An 18,041-nucleotide genomic window follows, 5' to 3' on the forward strand; every position below is an offset into this window, starting at 1 on the left:
AAAAAAAAATACCAACTTGCGAAGATCCACAATTTCATCCTTTATAATTACCAGGGGTGATTGGTGAAAGGTTGAATAGAAGAAAATGATAGTTGATACTTTTGCTTTGGATGGATGGCCACCCCAAAACCTAATTATTTGAATAACTTCATATGACCGAGACAAATTAAAAATAGTATTGCCCGACTCTAATTAATTAAAGCAACTAAGTGGAGAACAACAGTAAAATTTGTACTCTTCATTGTAATGAGATGGTTTTTTTTTTTTTTTGTGTGTAAAAGAAGCAACTACACAGAGTAAACATTGTACAAAAGAAACTCAGCATTAAGGGACCCTCCTACTTACAACAAAACATCCACAGAAACCAACCATGCTCTCCTCTCTCTCTCTCTCTCTCTCTCTCTCTCTCTCTCTCTCTACTTTTCTCTTCCTGTAACTTCAAGTTCTGATGCATCATCATCACCGGTAGTATCCGAGCTGACTGGAACAGATTTAGAAGCAGCAACAGGGAAGCACTGCATAAATTGTGACAGTCAGAAAACAAGTAAATGTTAATCAAAATTCTGAGACCATATCATAAAAGGGGGGGTAAATAGAAACCTACAACTTGGATTGGACATAATAGTTTACTAATAACCAAACAGTTTGCCGTATTTAGCCTAACAATTCAAGTTGTGCGAGAAGCACACAATGCCTCCTTCAAGACTGACAAGAGAAATGAGCATCTGCCAAATATTATGTACTTAGAAGAAGGGTGGCAATAGTAAATATCATCCTAGTAATTTATTAAGGCAGGCAGCTGATAACAAGCAAAGTTCCCAGAATCATCACACAATCAGAAACATTAGTGGTAATTACTACAAGACAATGTAAAAAGAAAGTTGAAGCAGGAGAGTCAATAAATTAGTGCATATGGCTTTCTACCTCCAGGTCATACAGCATGTTGATCGAGGCTTCCAAGTCACCATCATTAGCAGAGTGAACATGAGCAAGGCAATGTTCTGATATGTTTGGAAACATGAATGACAGATAAGCCAGATGTATCTCAGAATCTTCATTTATGTACTGCACTTCAGCCTGGTTGCTTATCTTCTGCTGTAAACCACTTTTTTCCAGACTATTGTCATTGACAAGAGCCTCAATGTCATGGATGCTAAAGTCAGAAGAAGCATCACCGCCTTCGAAATACAACTGTGCCGTCCCGGTGTGGCCTTCAGAAGGAGAATTGAACAGAACAGTTTCATGGCTAGCCTCCTCTTCTTTCTTGTTCAGTGGTATGTATGATGCTGCATGGGGATTCAAAGATGACATGGTTGAATTCATTTTCTTAATTCCTGCAATAAAGGGAAGCAAAATTAAGCCCGGCCAGAAAAACTAGAAGACCAATCTTGAGAAAATGGACTTGCCTTCAATAGGAATAGATGAATCGTAATTATGGGTCAATTTGGAAATATATTTCTCAAAAAATACGATTGGTACCTACTTTTATTGGAAATATATAAGCAGCGTATAGCTTTCAAGTTATTTTTCTTTAGAAGCATGGTGATCCAAGCAAGGTATCTCACAGGCCTACATTCATACAGATTACAGACAGCAAGAAAGGGACAAACACAATTTGTATTAGACAAATAAGTGTTGAAGAATATGAGTCTCACATCGGAAACTTGACTAAATAAAATACAAAATATAATGAATGGTTCTACTACTAATAATACCGAGACTTTTTATGATAAAACCTCACACCTACTGGGCTTTGTAGGTGATTAAGTTGGGGACAATATCGGTGTTGTCGAGAAAATTAAAGGCTCTATTTGGTTGTCTGGAAAGAAAAAAAGAAAAGCGCACACACACATAAAGAAAAAGCATTAGTGACCAAATAGAAAGTGATAAAAAATAAAAGAAACTTTGCATAGCATAGAGCGCAACATAACATAATCAAGATTCGCAAGAAAAAAGCAAGAAATGTAAAGATAACAGTGTGTGTAAGAATACCCTCCTAAAAAGAACAAATAAAATGAAACTCTAATGTTAACAAATATTTAAAATTGCCTAATGGGACTTGCCCATGGGTTGATCCTTGAGTCCAACTAAATGGGCCAATTCAAAAGTCCAAGGCGCAACAATGAATGGGCCAATTCATGTCGTAAAACATAATATCAATAAATAAGTATTCATATTATAATATTAATGGATTAATAAATAGTAACATGTGACAATTGCTGTCACAATTTAAAAAGTTTCGCGAAAAGTAGCTCATGTATAGTTGGACACAATGCGATTCAATTGTCCCTAGTAATTGATGATCAGTCCCTGCCTCATAAATCATAACAACGTGGTAGCTTCATTTAGCTAGCACTTTGTTCACGGGTCTCTGCAAGAGACAAAAGGTCCGTGAAGCTTTTCGTAGCAGATTCCGGTAAGCAAATACACACAAGCATTGTCCCACTAGGATCAGCCTCCGCTTCCGGCAGAAAAACACAAACTTGCGGTGTGGGAGTGAGATCTATAGGGCCAGCATACATTGGCCTGCCCCATCCAAAATCTGCAGAATCATATATTGAAAATCTAGTCCATTGAGTTATTGTCAATTTGCCTCCAAACTCCAGCCTCCTTGGCCTGTCCACTTCAACATAATCCACCGTAGACCTCAGATACTCTTCCGAGATGCCAAGCCGGGCTTCACGAACCAACTGCGCCGTGTCCGGGAACGTTCCATACACAAGCTTTCTCACAGTGCTTATGACACAAGCCAAGCACACCACATTCCCATAAAAACCTTCTTTCAATGGCGGGTTTTTGAGCTTCTGGCGGGCATTGACTGAGAAGGTTAGCCTGAGCTCATAGTTCAATGGTTTTACATCAAGTGCTTTCACCCATGATCTCCATATATGAGCAGCCATCGCATCAAATGTGCTGCATGTAATATTGGACATATCATCTTCTGGTTGAGCCAAAGTTTTCAGCCAGGCCTGGAATTCGCGGCTTATTCTGTAGCATTTTTGAACAGCTTTGGTTTGCCAGAGGCTCATTGTTAGGCTTGACCCGTCCTCGATTCTCATGAACTCAATATGTGGGAATTTCACCAGCGGTGGATCGCGAGGCCTGAAAAAGTCCCTATCCCAGCATGGCGTAGGGTTTGTGATCGGTATGCCTGCTTTGGCTGTGGCAGCCCATGAGCTGAGAAATTGCATAGCACCAAGCCCATCAACAATGCAGTGGCAGATTCTCAGGCCGAGGCTAAACCCACCGCAGCTGAAAAGGGTCAACTGAGCTATCACCAGTGGCATGTCGAGCACTTTGTATGGCTCTTCATTTGGGAACCTAAAAATCAACGGTGACCATGCTGGGTTTGGCACTTTGAGGTCTCCGAGATCGGACAAGGACATTTCAGAGTGAGCCTCCACCATGAGAGCTCCTTGGTCTTGCCCGAAAAACACCTCTAGCTTTCCATTGTTGGTCTCTCTCAGCCTACCAGATAAAGGGTAGTAAGGAACCAACACACTGGCAAGAGCATCACGAAGTGTTTTCATAACGGGTCTCCAGTTATCTGAGGCATAAAAATATACTGTGGGAGTGAAAACACGGGCTCCAACCACATCATCGAGGTTCGAAAGGTAAAGACTTGGGCCGGGAGCAGTGGGAGTAGGCCCTGAGGGCATGACTGGGACCATATGATCAATGGTAATGGGGATGTGGAGGTGAGGGAAATGGAGCTCTTGAACCCACGGAGGAGCCATGAGAGGCGCTGCAGGTAGCTGAGGCTATCCATGACGAATAGCCGCATTTGTAGAAGATCACTTTTGTCTTTGACATGCAAAGATGCTTGGGCTAAATAGATGAGGATTTTAAAGTTATTGGTATGGAACAGTTGGTGGTGATATTACTCATGATCAAAAAATATTTATTCTTGATTGAGTCAGTCCTACAGAGAATTCTTTGGAAACAAATTTTGTACCTTTGTGTGAAGTGTCCCTTCGTATGTTTTCACTTGCACCTGATGTGTGTTTTTTTCTCCTTTGATAATTATAGAGGGCATAGAAAAAACACATGGTAAATGCATAAAGAGGACCATCAATTGAAATTTTGTTAGTAAACATTCCAAGAGAACTGTCTGGCTTGAGCAATTGATCATATGAGAATTAAACATGATACATTTAACTATACCTACAAATTCACACTAGGCCTCTGTAGCATACCTATGATTTATGACCGAACGCCTAAAGGATATATTTCTATTAAGTTCACCATCACCAAAATTTTACCGGACAAGAATTTACCCTCCCAGGGTAAGTACTCTTTTTCCCAAATTGTACCATTTTCTGGCGATCATTTGCAACTTGGTCGGCTTCCAGCAGCAAACACTTTTATCGTAGCATAAAAGCACCTCTATTCTTGCGGAAGAAGCGCTATCTCAATTTCTTGGAGCGATTTTCCTTTAGTTTCCACCACATTTCGTTTCACAAAAACCACAGCCAGCATGCAAAAGGTGCCAAATATAGAATACAGAAGCCGCGGGCCAAATTGTTCCAACATTTGTAAGAATAGCAATCCCACAAAGAAATTTATCACCTGGAAAACACCCGTCACAGGATAAATGAAACCATAAGATAATTGAATTCCATTTCTTAATTCAGAATCCACATGGAGGAAGAAACTGATTTACAAAATTAGTAGAATTCTAAAGCTGCACAACTACTAGGAGCTCTTGCCTGGGCAACGCACAGATCACCCGAACAAAAAGCCTTTAACAGCAGGAGACACAATAAAAAAGTTGACATGGAATTATTCAGAAGGAGAAAGAGAGAGTTACCCAATGCACTGACATACAGACAGCCATTGCTTTTGCCCTGATGCGGCTGGGGAATATTTCTGGTAAAAGGAGACCTGGAACTGGACCAGCTCCTAGAGCAAATGTTAAGACGAACCTGCACAAATTTTTCATATTTATAGACATATCTTTACCCAGTTTCTCCAAAAAGCACTAATAGCGTTCTACCATCCATGCCCGATTTTGGGGTAAATGATTGGATAATAGAACTTTGATTTTTTTTAATTTTTGCCTCATTATTCATCATTTTCCTACATTCAACTCACTCATCTTAGTTGCTGCTTATTACAAGGGTCCCATGAAATCAGAAGGTGCTGAATCATGGGCTATAATTTTCCAAAAAGCATTCAGATATATAAAAGGGACATTTTGTGGCTAAAACCTAAATTTACTTATATAAAATATCATAAAAACCAAAGAATACATTCAAGCATATATCATCACATTCACAGAGGCTAAGGACACACAAACGTCATTGTAGCACATGCACAATAGTAATAAAAGAACTGATCAGTGGCAATATCATGAGCAAAATTTTCATGTAGTTACGCTTACTGGTTGCATTGCATATATGATCATATAACATAAGATTAGTCTTCGAGATGTAAAGTTCAAAATTAGTACTCACATCAGCATTCCACCAACAGACAGGTACAGTGATCCAGAGCCTGATGAATAAAAGCTTGCTGCAACTTGAAGAGACATTGATATTGCCTGAGTGGATAAAATGCATTACATAATGGTCAGCCTAGCAAGATCATAAGCTCATTTTGTTTTTGAAACCAAAAACAGAAAGGATAGAAAAAAAGTTTTGAGTGGCTGCTGGTGGAGAGCTACTATTTAAGTGATACAAGATAAATGGAGATTTCCAGCCTATTGCAGTATCACATTACTCTTTTACCGTTCCAACATTTAAGCCCAGTTCCATCTTTTCCTTTGAATCACAATGATTTTTCCTATGTTATTTTTACAAGTCTTTCCATTTTATGTGAAAGTGCAGCTTCAACAAAAAAAAGATTTGAAACTTCAATTTACCATGCCGAAGAAGCTCCACAAAAGCAGCAGCTTCCTTCCTACTTTATCCATCAAAACCATTGCAACAATGGATCCTGAAAATTATAAAAATCCATCCAGTCAAGAGACAGAATGCACTAGTTTTAGATAGGTGAGTATGCAACTAAGAATCGAGGTATACCTGACAAATTTGCAATTCCTATGAAGGCATTTGCAAGGCCTGATGGTACTCCAGCACTTTTAAATACAGTTGAGGAGAAGTAAAAGACAGCATTTATACCAGATAGCTGTTGTAAAGCAAATAGGGTTGATCCAATAAAAACAACTGCAAAAAGAATATGTAAATAACAAAGCACATTCGGAAAGCCGAAAGATCACAAGAAAGGGGAAATAAATACACCACGTATGGATGGGGAGCCTATATATGCGCAAAGCCCATAGGAATTACCAGAAAGCATTGTATACCTCTAAAATGGCGGCCGTACAGCAACTCTGAAAGCCTTACAGTATCTGTGTCATCTCCCCTGTCCGACTTGGCTAATTCTGCCATTGCAGTTTTGACATGTGATCCACCAAGGAGCCTCTCAAATTCAGCTTCAGCCTCATAAGTTCTTCCTTGCTATATCACATGAAAGAAAGACAGTTAACATTTGTTTTCAGAGAAACAAAGAACAATTTAGGAGGACTATCATCTCCCAAAGCAGAACCAGACATTGAAAAAAAATATTAGAAGAAAAATATGGTTTATGTTATTATCTGCCCTTAACTAGCCCTCCCTCCCGCTACAACTCTAGATGTGTCAGTGAGAGATCACAATTCAAACGCTCAAAAAGCCTAGGAGAATAAAGGTTTTCTCAAAGTGAACAACATCCATTAGGGTATAATTTATGCTCAAGATGTTCAAAGGAAAGGACAGGATAGGAAAGGGGAGGACAGGACAGGTTTACAATACATGCATTCCAGACAGTCTTTTGGCATGTTACTGCCTTGATTCAAATGTGACTTTCCCAAAGACTTAATTCATTGAGAGCAACAGAAAGCAATTATTCTAGAGAATCATACATAGTCAATATTTCACTATTTTCAAATAAAGACAAATGAGAGAAGACCTTATGTAGCCAATGTGGACTCTCTGCACAGAATACCATGGCAAGAGCAAGTATTGCAGCTGGAATTGTAGATACCCAGAAACAAACACGCCACCTGACACATAAATTAAGATAGTAAGTTTGAAAGACTAAATAGAAGCAGAGATATTGTGAAGCCTATCATGTTCTTTACCAGCCAACAATTTCTTTGACAGGGATTCCAACAAAAAGAGCCCCCATTAGTCCAAGGCATGTTGCAATCTGGATGAGACTGCCATAAGTACCCCTCACAAAAGCAGGAGAAACCTGCTCAAGTAAAAGAGGAAACATCAGATAAGATAAGAAGCACGACTTACTGATGATTACAGAAAGGTTTATGCTAGATTACCTCTGTCACATAAAGAGAAGCAACAGGAGGGCCCAGGCCCATACCAGTCCCAACAAATAACCTCCCCAAAAGCATGCCAGCAAGAGTTTTTGTTGATGCACTGCAAATGCAGGTGGTACTTTTAGCCAGAATTCCTTCCAGTCGTATTATAAGAGGGACAGGGTGTAAGGTGCATATGAGTTTTGAGGACTAGTTTTAGTTGTGGTTAAATATAAATGCGTGTGGTTACATATGGATACCAGCAGATCATATACCTTCAATACCAAAACCAGACTAATCTTCACTGAAACTAGTGATAAAAAGCATCATCTAAAGGGAAAAAATGTACAGCCCAACTTATGTATGAGGATCAAAGAGATCTACAACAGAGGTACATGAAAATGGGCCCTGCATAAAGTTATTTCACAACTCACAAGATACGAGGAACCTAACTACTAGACAAAAAGGACAATTACATAATCCAAAGAGGAGAACCAATCTCACAAAATAAAGCTCCATGTAGTGCTTAATCAAAATGATAATCCCATGACACAGTTGCTTTTCAAAGTAAATATATTACCTCATAACAGCACCAATAATCATAGGCAACGCACAAAGTTGAAAAGCCCTACGACGTCCAACTCCATCAGCTACCCATCCACTGAATAATGATCCAACAAGCGCACCTCCCAAACATGTACTCACTACCAGACCTTCATTTGATATAAATTATCAAACCCATTAGAAGATATAGCTGAATGCAAAAATCAGAAATTACATTAGAACAAAGAAAGAAACAAAATATCAACTTCATGCAACCTTCTGCCAAGGTATTCCCCTTGAAGCCAAGATCTTTAGAAATGCTTTCAAGCGGTTCATTAACTACCCTGGACAAAGCAAGAGTTATAAAAAAAAGGTATTCTTTTCTTTCATGCTTCAACATAAAACAACTGTGAGAGAGAGAAGTGAAGTGCGAGCACCAACCCGAGATGGTAGCCAAACAAGAATGAAGATAGAGTTGCCACTACCACATGGGGAAAAGAAAGCCTCCAGGAGGGATTTGAAGGTTCTGGAACTGTAATTTTCTGTAAAAGAGCTAAAAACATACCCGAATTAAGCCCTTAAATGAATTCTATACATATCGTAACTTGGTGCTCAATGCTTAAACAAGAAGACCTTAGAAGAAAACAGTGGTGTTCAGAAACAACTCTAACGCCACCCTTCCTTTTTAATTTGCTCTTACTGGTGCATCACTATAGATAACACATAGCTTAAATAGACTTCAGATGATCAATAAATTGAGTTACCTGAGTTTTCTTCCACATCTATCGCATCTATAAGCTCTTTTGCTTCCATGTCAATGGTATTTGTATAGTCTCTCGATGACAAGCGCTTGTACATCGAATAAGCTTCGCGTTGGCGGCCACGCATGCTAAGCTTGCAACCAGCCTTCCTTACAAATAAAAATAAAAATTTAGAATGATACCTTTGTACTACTAATATCCATCACTTCGATTAAAATTTAAAATACAAGCACTAACTTAACAGATGGCAAAGGAGACGCTCAAGACACGAAACTTATCTGATATTCCTCTTCTCATCTATTTTCTCAGGAGCCAAACAGATAATAAAATAATTATTAAACAAATAGGAAAGAAAAAACACAAAACAGAGCATCTGCCAAACATGTCGACAATAAAACCGATTACATATGAAAACAAACTCAAAATTCAAACAGAAGCAGTAATCCATAATCAATTAAAATGCACTAATCAACAATTGAAAATGATGGACTAAAACCAAAATCAAACCAGAACGACTCAACGAGCTCCAAGCTACGATTCAAAGAAATTCAACTCCATATAAACCTTTGAAAAAGCTAAGTACCTTCTCTAAGTTCCGATCATCCAACGGATCTGAAATACGAGCAGTGAATCCAGGACGTGTGAGAAAGGATTTCGGCGACTCTGACACTCTTCACTCAAACTCCTTCACGACTCTGAAGTCTACGAACCTTCACGAACAAAGCTCTCAACCAGATTGTCTATGTGAGAGTGAGAAGAAGTGCGTGTAAGATTGGGCCTGGTGCGGTGGTTCTGGTGTTAGAAAGGACGAGTGAGGAAGGAAGGTCTTGCTTAATTATGGAGAAAGCAACGAGAGATTAACCTCTAGTTTTCTTTCGAGTCAAATACAGAGAGAAACAGGGATACAGCTGATATTTAAATAATAGTTTATTCTGTAAAATTAGCGGTATTTTAACTGTAAAATACGCCAAGTGTGGATCGGCTGCTACTGTGGATCGAAAAGATGAGAGCCGTCAATGTCTTATGACCGATACGACGTCGTATAGGTTGGCTTTATTGTCATTTTCAAATTCTTCCACGGTTCACGTTCTACCACGTGGCTAAGTGCAAAAAATGCAGGGTGTCCGGCTGCGGGTGAGTTAATTTTGCGTGCCACGTGTTGGAATTATTGGTTGTCGGTCTCTGTGACGTAAGAACCGGTGCAGCTTCCATCTGCATCTTTGAGATTTAAGTTTTTGTGTTTAGTCCTTGAAGTTTGGTTAAATTGCAAGGAGGGCTTAGAATAACAATTGAAAAGATAGTGCTGGGACCACATTTGTTGGATTATTTTATGGATGGGCCCGCTATGATGACGCGTGTACTAGGTTCAATGACTTGCATGGTAACGACAAGCGATCACATGAAGCAATTGATTTGAAAATGGGATGAGAGAGTCCCTCCCCGAATAATTGGGCTAGGCTGTGGCTCTTTTTCATTTCTTTTAATAGAGGCGGTCTTTAGATTAATTGGATCTTATGGATAAATAATAATTGGGCCAAAACCCACCTAAAGAAAATCCGTAAACAACTTCTTTTTAAATAAATAAAAATAAAAATCATTTCATGCCTTAGACAAATCATATGTAATTAAATATGTTTTAATTATTATTATTTTAGAGAATAATTAGTATTTAAATATTTCAATTAATTGCATCAATTACTTAATAAATTGTAACTAATTATTTGAAATTATTTTGTAAAATATTCTATTTAAAGCGTATAGCCGCACGGTTATACTGTTAAATTATTGTATTTAAAAAGTATAGCCGCGCGCCTATACTGTTAAACAATTCTGTTTAAAGAGTGCAGCCGCGCGGTCGTACGGTTAAAGAGCATACCTACATTGTTAAAATTTCTATTTATAAGGTATAGCCGTTCGGCTATACCATTAAATTATTGTATTTGGGGACAGCAGATCTTAACTCCCAATTAAACACACACACATACTGTAAAAATAAATATACGAATAACTCATATACGTTACTATTCATATTCCTTAAACACCCCTATCCTCATTACGTCAAACCAGGAATAGTGTCACCCTTCTCCGTAATTTCAAAGAAAGTTCTCATACCCACTTTTAGGGCTTGCATTACCCTCGCACCTCTGTCTTGCGACTCATCGCTATCGAACAGCGAAGCGCATAGAACGATGGGGTCAAGGGACAAGGACCAAACGACATCGCATCATCAGCCTCTTCTGAGCAGCCTTGTCGTCCGGCCCTCCACCAGCGACGGCGGTGGCGATGGAGGTGGCCGTGGCAGCGATTACGAGCTCGGCGAGGTTCGCCGTGAGCCTCCTCAGTACACTCGTTCGGATCGTTACAACGATGATCCTGGTTCGTCTCTCTATTCTCAGCTTCCATTTTTATTTGTTATGGTGATTTATGCTCAAATTGGATTGATTTCTAGTGCTTTATGAATTTGTGTGTTCTTATTTTGGTTTTGTTATATGCCATTCTCTTTTCATTTTGTTATTTTGTTGTTTTGTTGTACTTAATTTGATTCGTCTTCGGATTTTAGCATTTTATCTTATAGATTCAATAATCATAATTATTCATTTATTTGTGGTGTGTGTTTGAAGTGCAACTTGTAAAACAAAGAGGTTCATGTCATGGAATTTGTTTTTTATGCTTCTATGAGCATAGATTTTGAACTATATCAATTTTGTGTTAGAACTTCTTAGTTCATCAGTAATTGATTTTTGAAGCTTAGCATATGCTTGATCATATTTATGATTATTATAAGCGACTACGGTGAATATTGCCCTATTAGTTTGTGATAGTCATACAACAAATGGGTTTCTGGGTTTCTTGAACCTTTTGTTTGTTTACACTGCATGTCGAGCATGTGGATCTGTAACCGCTTATAGAGTGTCAAACTGTGAATAAATTCTGCTATTGTGTCTTACAGCTCTGAATGTGCCTGCAAGAACTTGAATCTTGAGGAAGGCATGTTGGTGTGAGTGCAGTCTTGGATCATGGTCTGGGGGAATTGTTTTTTCATATTGTGGGTATTTTTGTTTGTGGGAGATTCATGGGAATCGTATATGATGTGTGAACTCGTGGGTTGCTGCATCAATGAATATCGGTTGCTGGGCCTCATTTTGTTGTATTGCCTATGATTGTGGTATTTGTCTGAATTTTTATGGGATTGATGATTAGATTATCGGGTTCATATCAAATAAGAGTTCATTGAAATGCCAATCAAAACTGGAAGTTTGAATGGGATTTATTCTTAAGAATTTCGGGGCACATGACGTGGTGCAAGCATTGTGGGGAACTTAACACCACTAATATTATCATTTTGGTTATTTTGAATTGCAACCAACAGTGAGGATGGTTTACTTGAGATGCTGCTGGAAGATGGAAAATTTGGTTATCAATTGCGAGATGGTGGAAATTCAGTTCAGTTAAGGGGTACTGAATTTACTATGTGGGTATGTAACACTAAGGAAGATGTGTTTCCTGGGTAATGTTGAGCTTTTCTTGTTTCCTTGGTTTTGTGCTTCTTTACTTTGTGGTCGGGAATTGTGTTTGATAGTGGTGGTTTTGTTGCGGTCTCATGTTTCTTTTTTCCTTTTTCTTTTCTTCAGATGCCTTTATAGGATTAGTGGATGGTTATATAGTCACTAATATGAGTTTATACTTCTCAGCATTGTTAAATTTGGTGTAGAGTGCAGGAACATTCGGGAACTTCTTTTAGTATGTTCAATTCTAGGTTATCATGTATTTTGTAGGTTTTTGCTGTCTTTATATTTTCTGGGAGGTTAACTGCTACGGAAAATGGCTGCAGAACCCTTCAGCTTTTGGATGATAATTTCTATCCCCTTTTCTACTTTTAAATCCCACTTTGTCTCAACAAATTAACGGGAATTACCTATTCGGGTTGAGCATGCATCAATTGCTTCATCCCTCTATGCTGTTCAGAATGGTTATGCATCGCAGTTCAGTTGCAAGTTTATGAATCTTAGTAGAATCAGGGGTTTTGAATTTTTATAGGAAGATGCGAAGATGGTCTCTGAAGAAATGAACAAATTGAGAGTGGGTAAATTGTAGAAGTATTTGGAGGCTTGAAGTTCAGTTGGTGTTCTTATTGGGCAGTTCATTTCATGTGGGTGTGCGCTATTGGTTTCACTGCTACTTGTTGCAGTCATGTTTCAACTGAAGGTCTTGGAACTAATTTGCACTGGGCTTATTGTTATCTGTGGTGGATTAGTATCAAGTACCAATTAGGTGCATATGCATCTTCTTTATCTGTAGGCTGCATCTTCTTCCTTATCACTGCGAATGCTGTACAAGGTTATGGTATGGTTACTCCAGATTCATGATTGATGGGGTTTTTCAGATATGTAGGTTAAAAATATGTGGCAAGCTTGTAATGGTTCATATGGTAGATGGATGTGGCTTTTGAAAATATAAAACTGTGTAATTTGATTGTTCTCGATGGTGAGCGGTTACCCTATGTGTTGAGGACCGTGGGGTTGAGTAAACATGCTTGTTGCTGTATTTACTGGTATTATGCGCCAGTTGTTTGAGAAGTAACAAGGGCAGTTATTGTCTGAACTTCTTATTCTCTTCCACACTTATATGATGTTTCTTTTAACTACCACAATGAAGAGATCCTGAGTGATGGTAACAGCCCTTACAAACTTTGAAATGATCATATGGAAGTTTCAGGGTCACAACTCCTAATCCCTCGGCTACTGACATTATAATCCCGTTGTCTGTTTTTCTGTGCAATTGGTGGTTACTTATCTTTTCCATTCACTACCTTCTCCAGGATATAGAATGCGTGCAGGTTCTGCTTCTCCTGTACACCGCAGGGATGCAGATCATCGATACAGTTCTGAGTATGATCATTCAGGTGGTCCCCTACGCGGTCGTGAGTTTGGCAGTGCGCGGGATTCCGGTAGATATCGAGACAACTCACCCCATTATGCTAGAGGAAGGGGTGCTGGCAGACCATTCAGTAGAGGTTTAGATGGGCCGGGGCCTGGCCCTGGGCCGTTCAGAGGTGAAGGGAGTAGAAATAATCCAAATGTGCGCCAAAGGCTTGGAGACTGGATTTGTCCAGATCCTTTGTGAGTACATTTTCACCCTTTTATCTTCTTTGTTTAGGTTTTCCTCATTGCAACTTGTCAGTGCTATGACTGCATCGATGTTTCTGATTCCCATGATTCAGTTTTTAAGGCAGGATTTTGAAAAGGGAAGGACAATAGAGAGGAAAACATGCATGTAGACTTACAAAATCTTGTTACAAGTTTCAAGAATTTTATGAATATTCAAATCTATTGAGTAGAACTCTGCACACCAAAAAAAAAAAAAAATCTATTTATTACAAAAGTGGAGCTTATCCAAGTTGCATGTAATTTCTTGCATTTTAGTAAGTTTTCTAGGAACTAATCACAGTGATCAAATTATGAATTTTAATAGCTGTATGTAGCATCATGCGAGTTGTTTTTAAGTGCAAGGTGTTCCTGTTTTCTGATTGTGGCTTAGGTCGGAAAAAATTTCCTTTCATTTTGCAATGTGAGTTAATGCTTGTAAATACACATTCATCATGTTCCAATCCGTATATTCTTTACGTGTCTCAGATGTGGCAACCTGAACTTTGCAAGGCGAGAGTACTGCAACAACTGCAACAAGTTCCGCTACGGACCTGGTGGAAGTCCTCGAAGAGGTTATCCCGGCCCACCACCTCCCAGTGGTCCTCCTAGACGCTTCCCTGGTCCTCCAGTTGATCCTCCACTTGGAAGGAGCTTGAATGGTGGCTATAGGTCTCCACCTCGTGGCTGGGCTAGAGATGGCCCTAGAGATTTTGGCGCTGGGATGCCACCTCCAAGGCATGAAGGCAGGTTTCCTGACCATCAAATGCGAAGAGATCGGTTGGATTACTCAGACAACCATAGAGGAAGAACCAAGTTCGATCGGCCAATGCCCATGGATTGGGGTAATAGGGATCGCGGAAGGGATAGCTTCTTTAATGAACGGAAAGCATTCGAAAGGCGACTGCCCTCTCCTCCTTCACCACCACCACCACCATCAGCCCACCGTGGCCGATGGGCACATGATGTTAGAGAGAGAAGCCGGTCCCCATTAAGGGGTGGGCCACCGCCAAAAGATTATAACCGGCCTATGTACATGGATCGAGGACGAGATGATCGTCGCGGCATGGGGCGAGGCCGAATTGGAGATGCATATTAACAATAGGCCAGGGGCATGTTTTGCTGGTGTAATTTTGTCTCGAGTAGATATCTGTTTTTCATCTAGAGTGTATGGAAGAGTGCGCATAGCTTAGTCCTAATTTTAAGATTTCGTTTTTGAATTGGTTTCTGTGACTTTGAACAGGTTATATGCTCTCTCTTCTGTCAATGTTTCTTGGGTGACGTTTGTCTATATGATGGATATTTCGCTGCTATTCTTGCTCTCTGTATTTTAGTACTTGAAATCAGTTGAAGCCGACTCTATATTTTGCTCGGAATCTTCATATCTACAACCAACTGCAGTAAGATGGGGCCCATTTCTTAAACACACAAATGGGAAATCATGTTTGGTAAGTCCAGCATTAAATGCACCTTTTTAATGACCATATTGCTTGGAAATTGTAGGAGATGGTTGCCTCTTACATAAGGGGTTGGGGGGGAAGAAATTGAAATCCTCCAATTTTTCCTTCTCGTGGGAAACTAACGTCAGCATTAAATGCACCTTTTTAATGAACAATTTGTACTCATTAACAATGTAGAATTATGATATAGCATTAAATGCATTTCTTATTATTATCTAATATGAGTATAATTGGAAATTAAACAAACTTCCGATGCCCTGCCAAAAAGGCCTTATCGTACTATAATTTCTTTATTATAATTATTTTTTATCACTATTTAAAGAAAATTAAAAACCAGACTTATGCGGTAATCTGAGGGAGCAATTTATATCAGAATCTGTTGTAGGGCGAGAAAACGAACACACGGATCTTAGGTGCAGGAGGAAACGAACACGGGACCTCGAATGGAAACGGGCACTGGACCTTGAATGGAGGATGAACACTTATAACCTGCAATTCGTTTAAGGAACCACTATGCATTATTATTTGCCTTGTTTAATGGCTGAAACAACTTGAGCAATGTTCTGAAATTTTCGCCTCTCACTGAGAAGCAGCTTTGCCAACTGAAGAGCCCTTCGCTCGCAACCCGCCCGTTTGCTAGCATCACTGATCGCCTCAAAATCCTCAACATGCGCCACTCCAACAATTCTCCTTATCATCTTGGCAGCACCAAATCCCAGGGTGTCATGAAACAAATCTTCCATAAATTTCTTCTGCACAAGCTGCTGAATCTCAGAGCTGTTGTAAATCGCAGGCAGATAGGCCTCACCAGAACCATCTTTGTGCTGATCCCACAGAGCTATAAACTTGTTCTGAAAAAGATTCCAAGTGTTCTCAATTGTCCTCAAAATCCAACCTTTGTATGCTTCTCTATCATTCTTTTCATCCGCATGCCCATCTTGTGCAAAAAAAGCCAAAATCAAGTTGCCCAAAAAAGCACCAACATCAAAACCCATTGGCCCATAAAATGCAAATTCAGAGTCTATAACTTGGGTTGATTCTTGGGTCACCATTACGGAACTGGTATGAAGATCTCCATGTATCAGAGCTTGGGCTCTCTCACAGAAGAGAGATTTCAACTCAGCAACCTCAATCTTCAAAGCCTCATCTTCCCTCAGAGCCGCAGCATCAGAATCAAGATAAGGAGAGGTCCATCGATTATATTCAGAAACTTTATAAGGATCAGAAAAAACGACCTGCTCGGTGAGCCTGCACATCTCCACATTCCCACAGAACTCAGCAACACCTTGTTTGTGCTCTGTTGTGGAATTGTAAATGAGGGAAGTGTAAAACAGAGTCTTCGACATATAATCCGACATGTCGTCCGCCAGCAGAGGGTACTCAATCCCAGCAACCAACCCTTTTCTCAGAATGATATGCGGAGGCTTCAAGTAACGCATTGCAATCAACGACATAGTGTGATCAAAATGATAAACTTCAGGCACGTGGCCGGGACACAAATGACCGTGTTTTTTCAGCGCCGCTGCTTCAAAATAGGCTCGGTCTTTTGACATTGGCCATGCCTCGCCTATGCTACGCACGTATGTAAGAGCCTGCTTGATGACAAAAGAACCAGAAGAACCAACGACGATGAAGACGAAGTTGAGGTTGCCATCTCCTACTTCTTTGATTTCCAAGCCGTTGAGGTTGTTGTGGAGCTTGGAACAGAGAGAGGGTACAGATTTTATGTAGTCTATGAGGGATGTCTCGTCCAGTGGCCGAAACTCAGAGAAAGCCTTAGCCATGGCTGTTTGATGTCTTGTGCTTTTGGGTTGAGAAGGTACATAAACAGGGAGGTCTGTTTTATCTTTAGCTTGTGGTTCTCCTCCCCACTGTAATCCTTTTCAATTTATTTGAATAGAATTACATTGACCAAAACAAAAAGGTACATAAATAGGGAGGTCTTTTTATCATGATTCATGAATGATGTATGCATAACGTGGGAATTAGATATGGATTGGACAGTGAAGATTCAATGTTTTGGACTTTGTAAGAGAATTAGGCAATTGGGAGACTTCCTGCTAGGGCTGCATTGAACTTGGTCGAGCAAGTAGTATGGATTCGTATTTGAACAAAATGTCATAATTAATCTCATAAGGCTGCTTAAGGTTTTGTTAATTTATGACAAGTAATAGTTGGATTCCTTTTTATCATCTCAATGATATATTGAACGATACTTTTAATGTCATCAACGAATCCATATAATTTAGTGATAAGAGCATTTGCATGCATATTAGTGGTCTCATGTTCAAACCCCAAGGACATTTACTCGAATTGATTATTGAAAAGATGTTTTCCTATTTTCATCTTGCAATTTTGGTAAAGTTCATATTAATCAGTTATTTATAATTGAATTTTTTAAAGAGAATTAGAGGAAAACATTTAAAGCTAAGACATACTTCTTTTTTCAACTTTTTCCCTCAATCTGTCTGACGTGCACACTACATTATTACGTTAAAGAATTAGATTATATGACCTAATAATGTAATGAGGCAATAATATAAGACAGAAAATTGGTAAGTATAGAATTGTAGTCATTGTTTAAGAGGAGGACACTTTGAATTTTCATTGAAAATATTAGGGCTTTCCACAAATATTAGTTTAAACAAAATTATAAGAAGAAGAAAAAAAAAAAGTAATAACCGCAACACACCTTGTGGTTAAAATATAGGTTTTTATTGATCCAATTCAAAGCAAGACGTTTTTGTAATTAATTTAGGATTTGAGAAACAGAATTACATTTTAAATAGAATTTTTTTTTTGTTGACATGAATTCAGCACGTGTTTTTGTGTGTTT

At 39.1% G+C, this 18,041-nt stretch overlaps 4 protein-coding genes and 1 pseudogene across 6 annotated transcripts; 1 reads left to right on the forward strand and 4 right to left on the reverse strand.

Moving 5' to 3' along the window:
• Nucleotides 1-303: 303 nt before the first annotated feature.
• Nucleotides 304-2,063, reverse strand: LOC107881738 (polyadenylate-binding protein-interacting protein 5-like). The gene is made up of 2 exons (XM_016796252.2): nt 925-2,063; nt 304-515 (listed from the first exon to the last, which is right to left on the reverse strand). Exons 1-2 carry the CDS (start codon nt 1,321-1,323, stop codon nt 417-419), a joined length of 498 nt encoding a protein of 165 aa, XP_016651738.2. The 5' UTR covers nt 1,324-2,063; the 3' UTR covers nt 304-416.
• A 93-nt stretch (nt 2,064-2,156) lies between these two features.
• On the reverse strand, nt 2,157-4,095 carry LOC103340985 (HXXXD-type acyl-transferase family protein). The gene is made up of 2 exons (XM_008244458.3): nt 3,956-4,095; nt 2,157-3,828 (listed from the first exon to the last, which is right to left on the reverse strand). The coding sequence occupies exon 2, from the start codon at nt 3,735-3,737 to the stop codon at nt 2,346-2,348; it is 1,392 nt and encodes a 463-aa protein (XP_008242680.2). The 5' UTR covers nt 3,738-3,828; nt 3,956-4,095; the 3' UTR covers nt 2,157-2,345.
• LOC103340984 (putative plastidic glucose transporter 2) lies at nt 4,056-9,570 on the reverse strand. Of its 3 annotated transcripts, none has more exons than XM_008244455.3 (14): nt 9,185-9,570; nt 8,605-8,746; nt 8,282-8,393; nt 8,117-8,184; nt 7,878-8,010; nt 7,319-7,418; nt 7,124-7,236; nt 6,952-7,045; nt 6,308-6,461; nt 6,024-6,167; nt 5,864-5,937; nt 5,457-5,542; nt 4,811-4,925; nt 4,056-4,569 (listed from the first exon to the last, which is right to left on the reverse strand). In XM_008244455.3, the coding sequence occupies exons 2-14, from the start codon at nt 8,726-8,728 to the stop codon at nt 4,387-4,389; spliced, it is 1,500 nt and encodes a 499-aa protein (XP_008242677.2). In that variant the 5' UTR covers nt 8,729-8,746; nt 9,185-9,570; the 3' UTR covers nt 4,056-4,386. The 3 variants fall into 3 exon arrangements, with proteins under 3 accessions (XP_008242677.2, XP_008242679.2, XP_016651843.2); XM_008244457.3 differs by having other exon boundaries at nt 8,282-8,382; nt 9,185-9,489; XM_016796357.2 differs by having other exon boundaries at nt 8,605-8,750; nt 9,185-9,489.
• Nucleotides 9,571-10,686: 1,116 nt separating this feature from the next.
• LOC103340983 (RNA-binding protein-like protein) lies at nt 10,687-15,058 on the forward strand. The gene is made up of 3 exons (XM_008244454.3): nt 10,687-10,977; nt 13,421-13,721; nt 14,235-15,058. Exons 1-3 carry the CDS (start codon nt 10,791-10,793, stop codon nt 14,842-14,844), a joined length of 1,098 nt encoding a protein of 365 aa, XP_008242676.2. The 5' UTR covers nt 10,687-10,790; the 3' UTR covers nt 14,845-15,058.
• A 418-nt stretch (nt 15,059-15,476) lies between these two features.
• Nucleotides 15,477-17,104, reverse strand: LOC103340982 (methylthioribose kinase pseudogene; annotated as a pseudogene).
• Between the last annotated feature and the right edge of the window lie 937 nt (nt 17,105-18,041).

The sequence above is a fragment of the Prunus mume genome, linkage group LG8 (assembly GCF_029339155.1).
Source record: "Prunus mume cultivar Tortuosa linkage group LG8, ASM2933915v1, whole genome shotgun sequence".
NCBI classification, from domain to species: Eukaryota; Viridiplantae; Streptophyta; class Magnoliopsida; order Rosales; family Rosaceae; genus Prunus; species Prunus mume.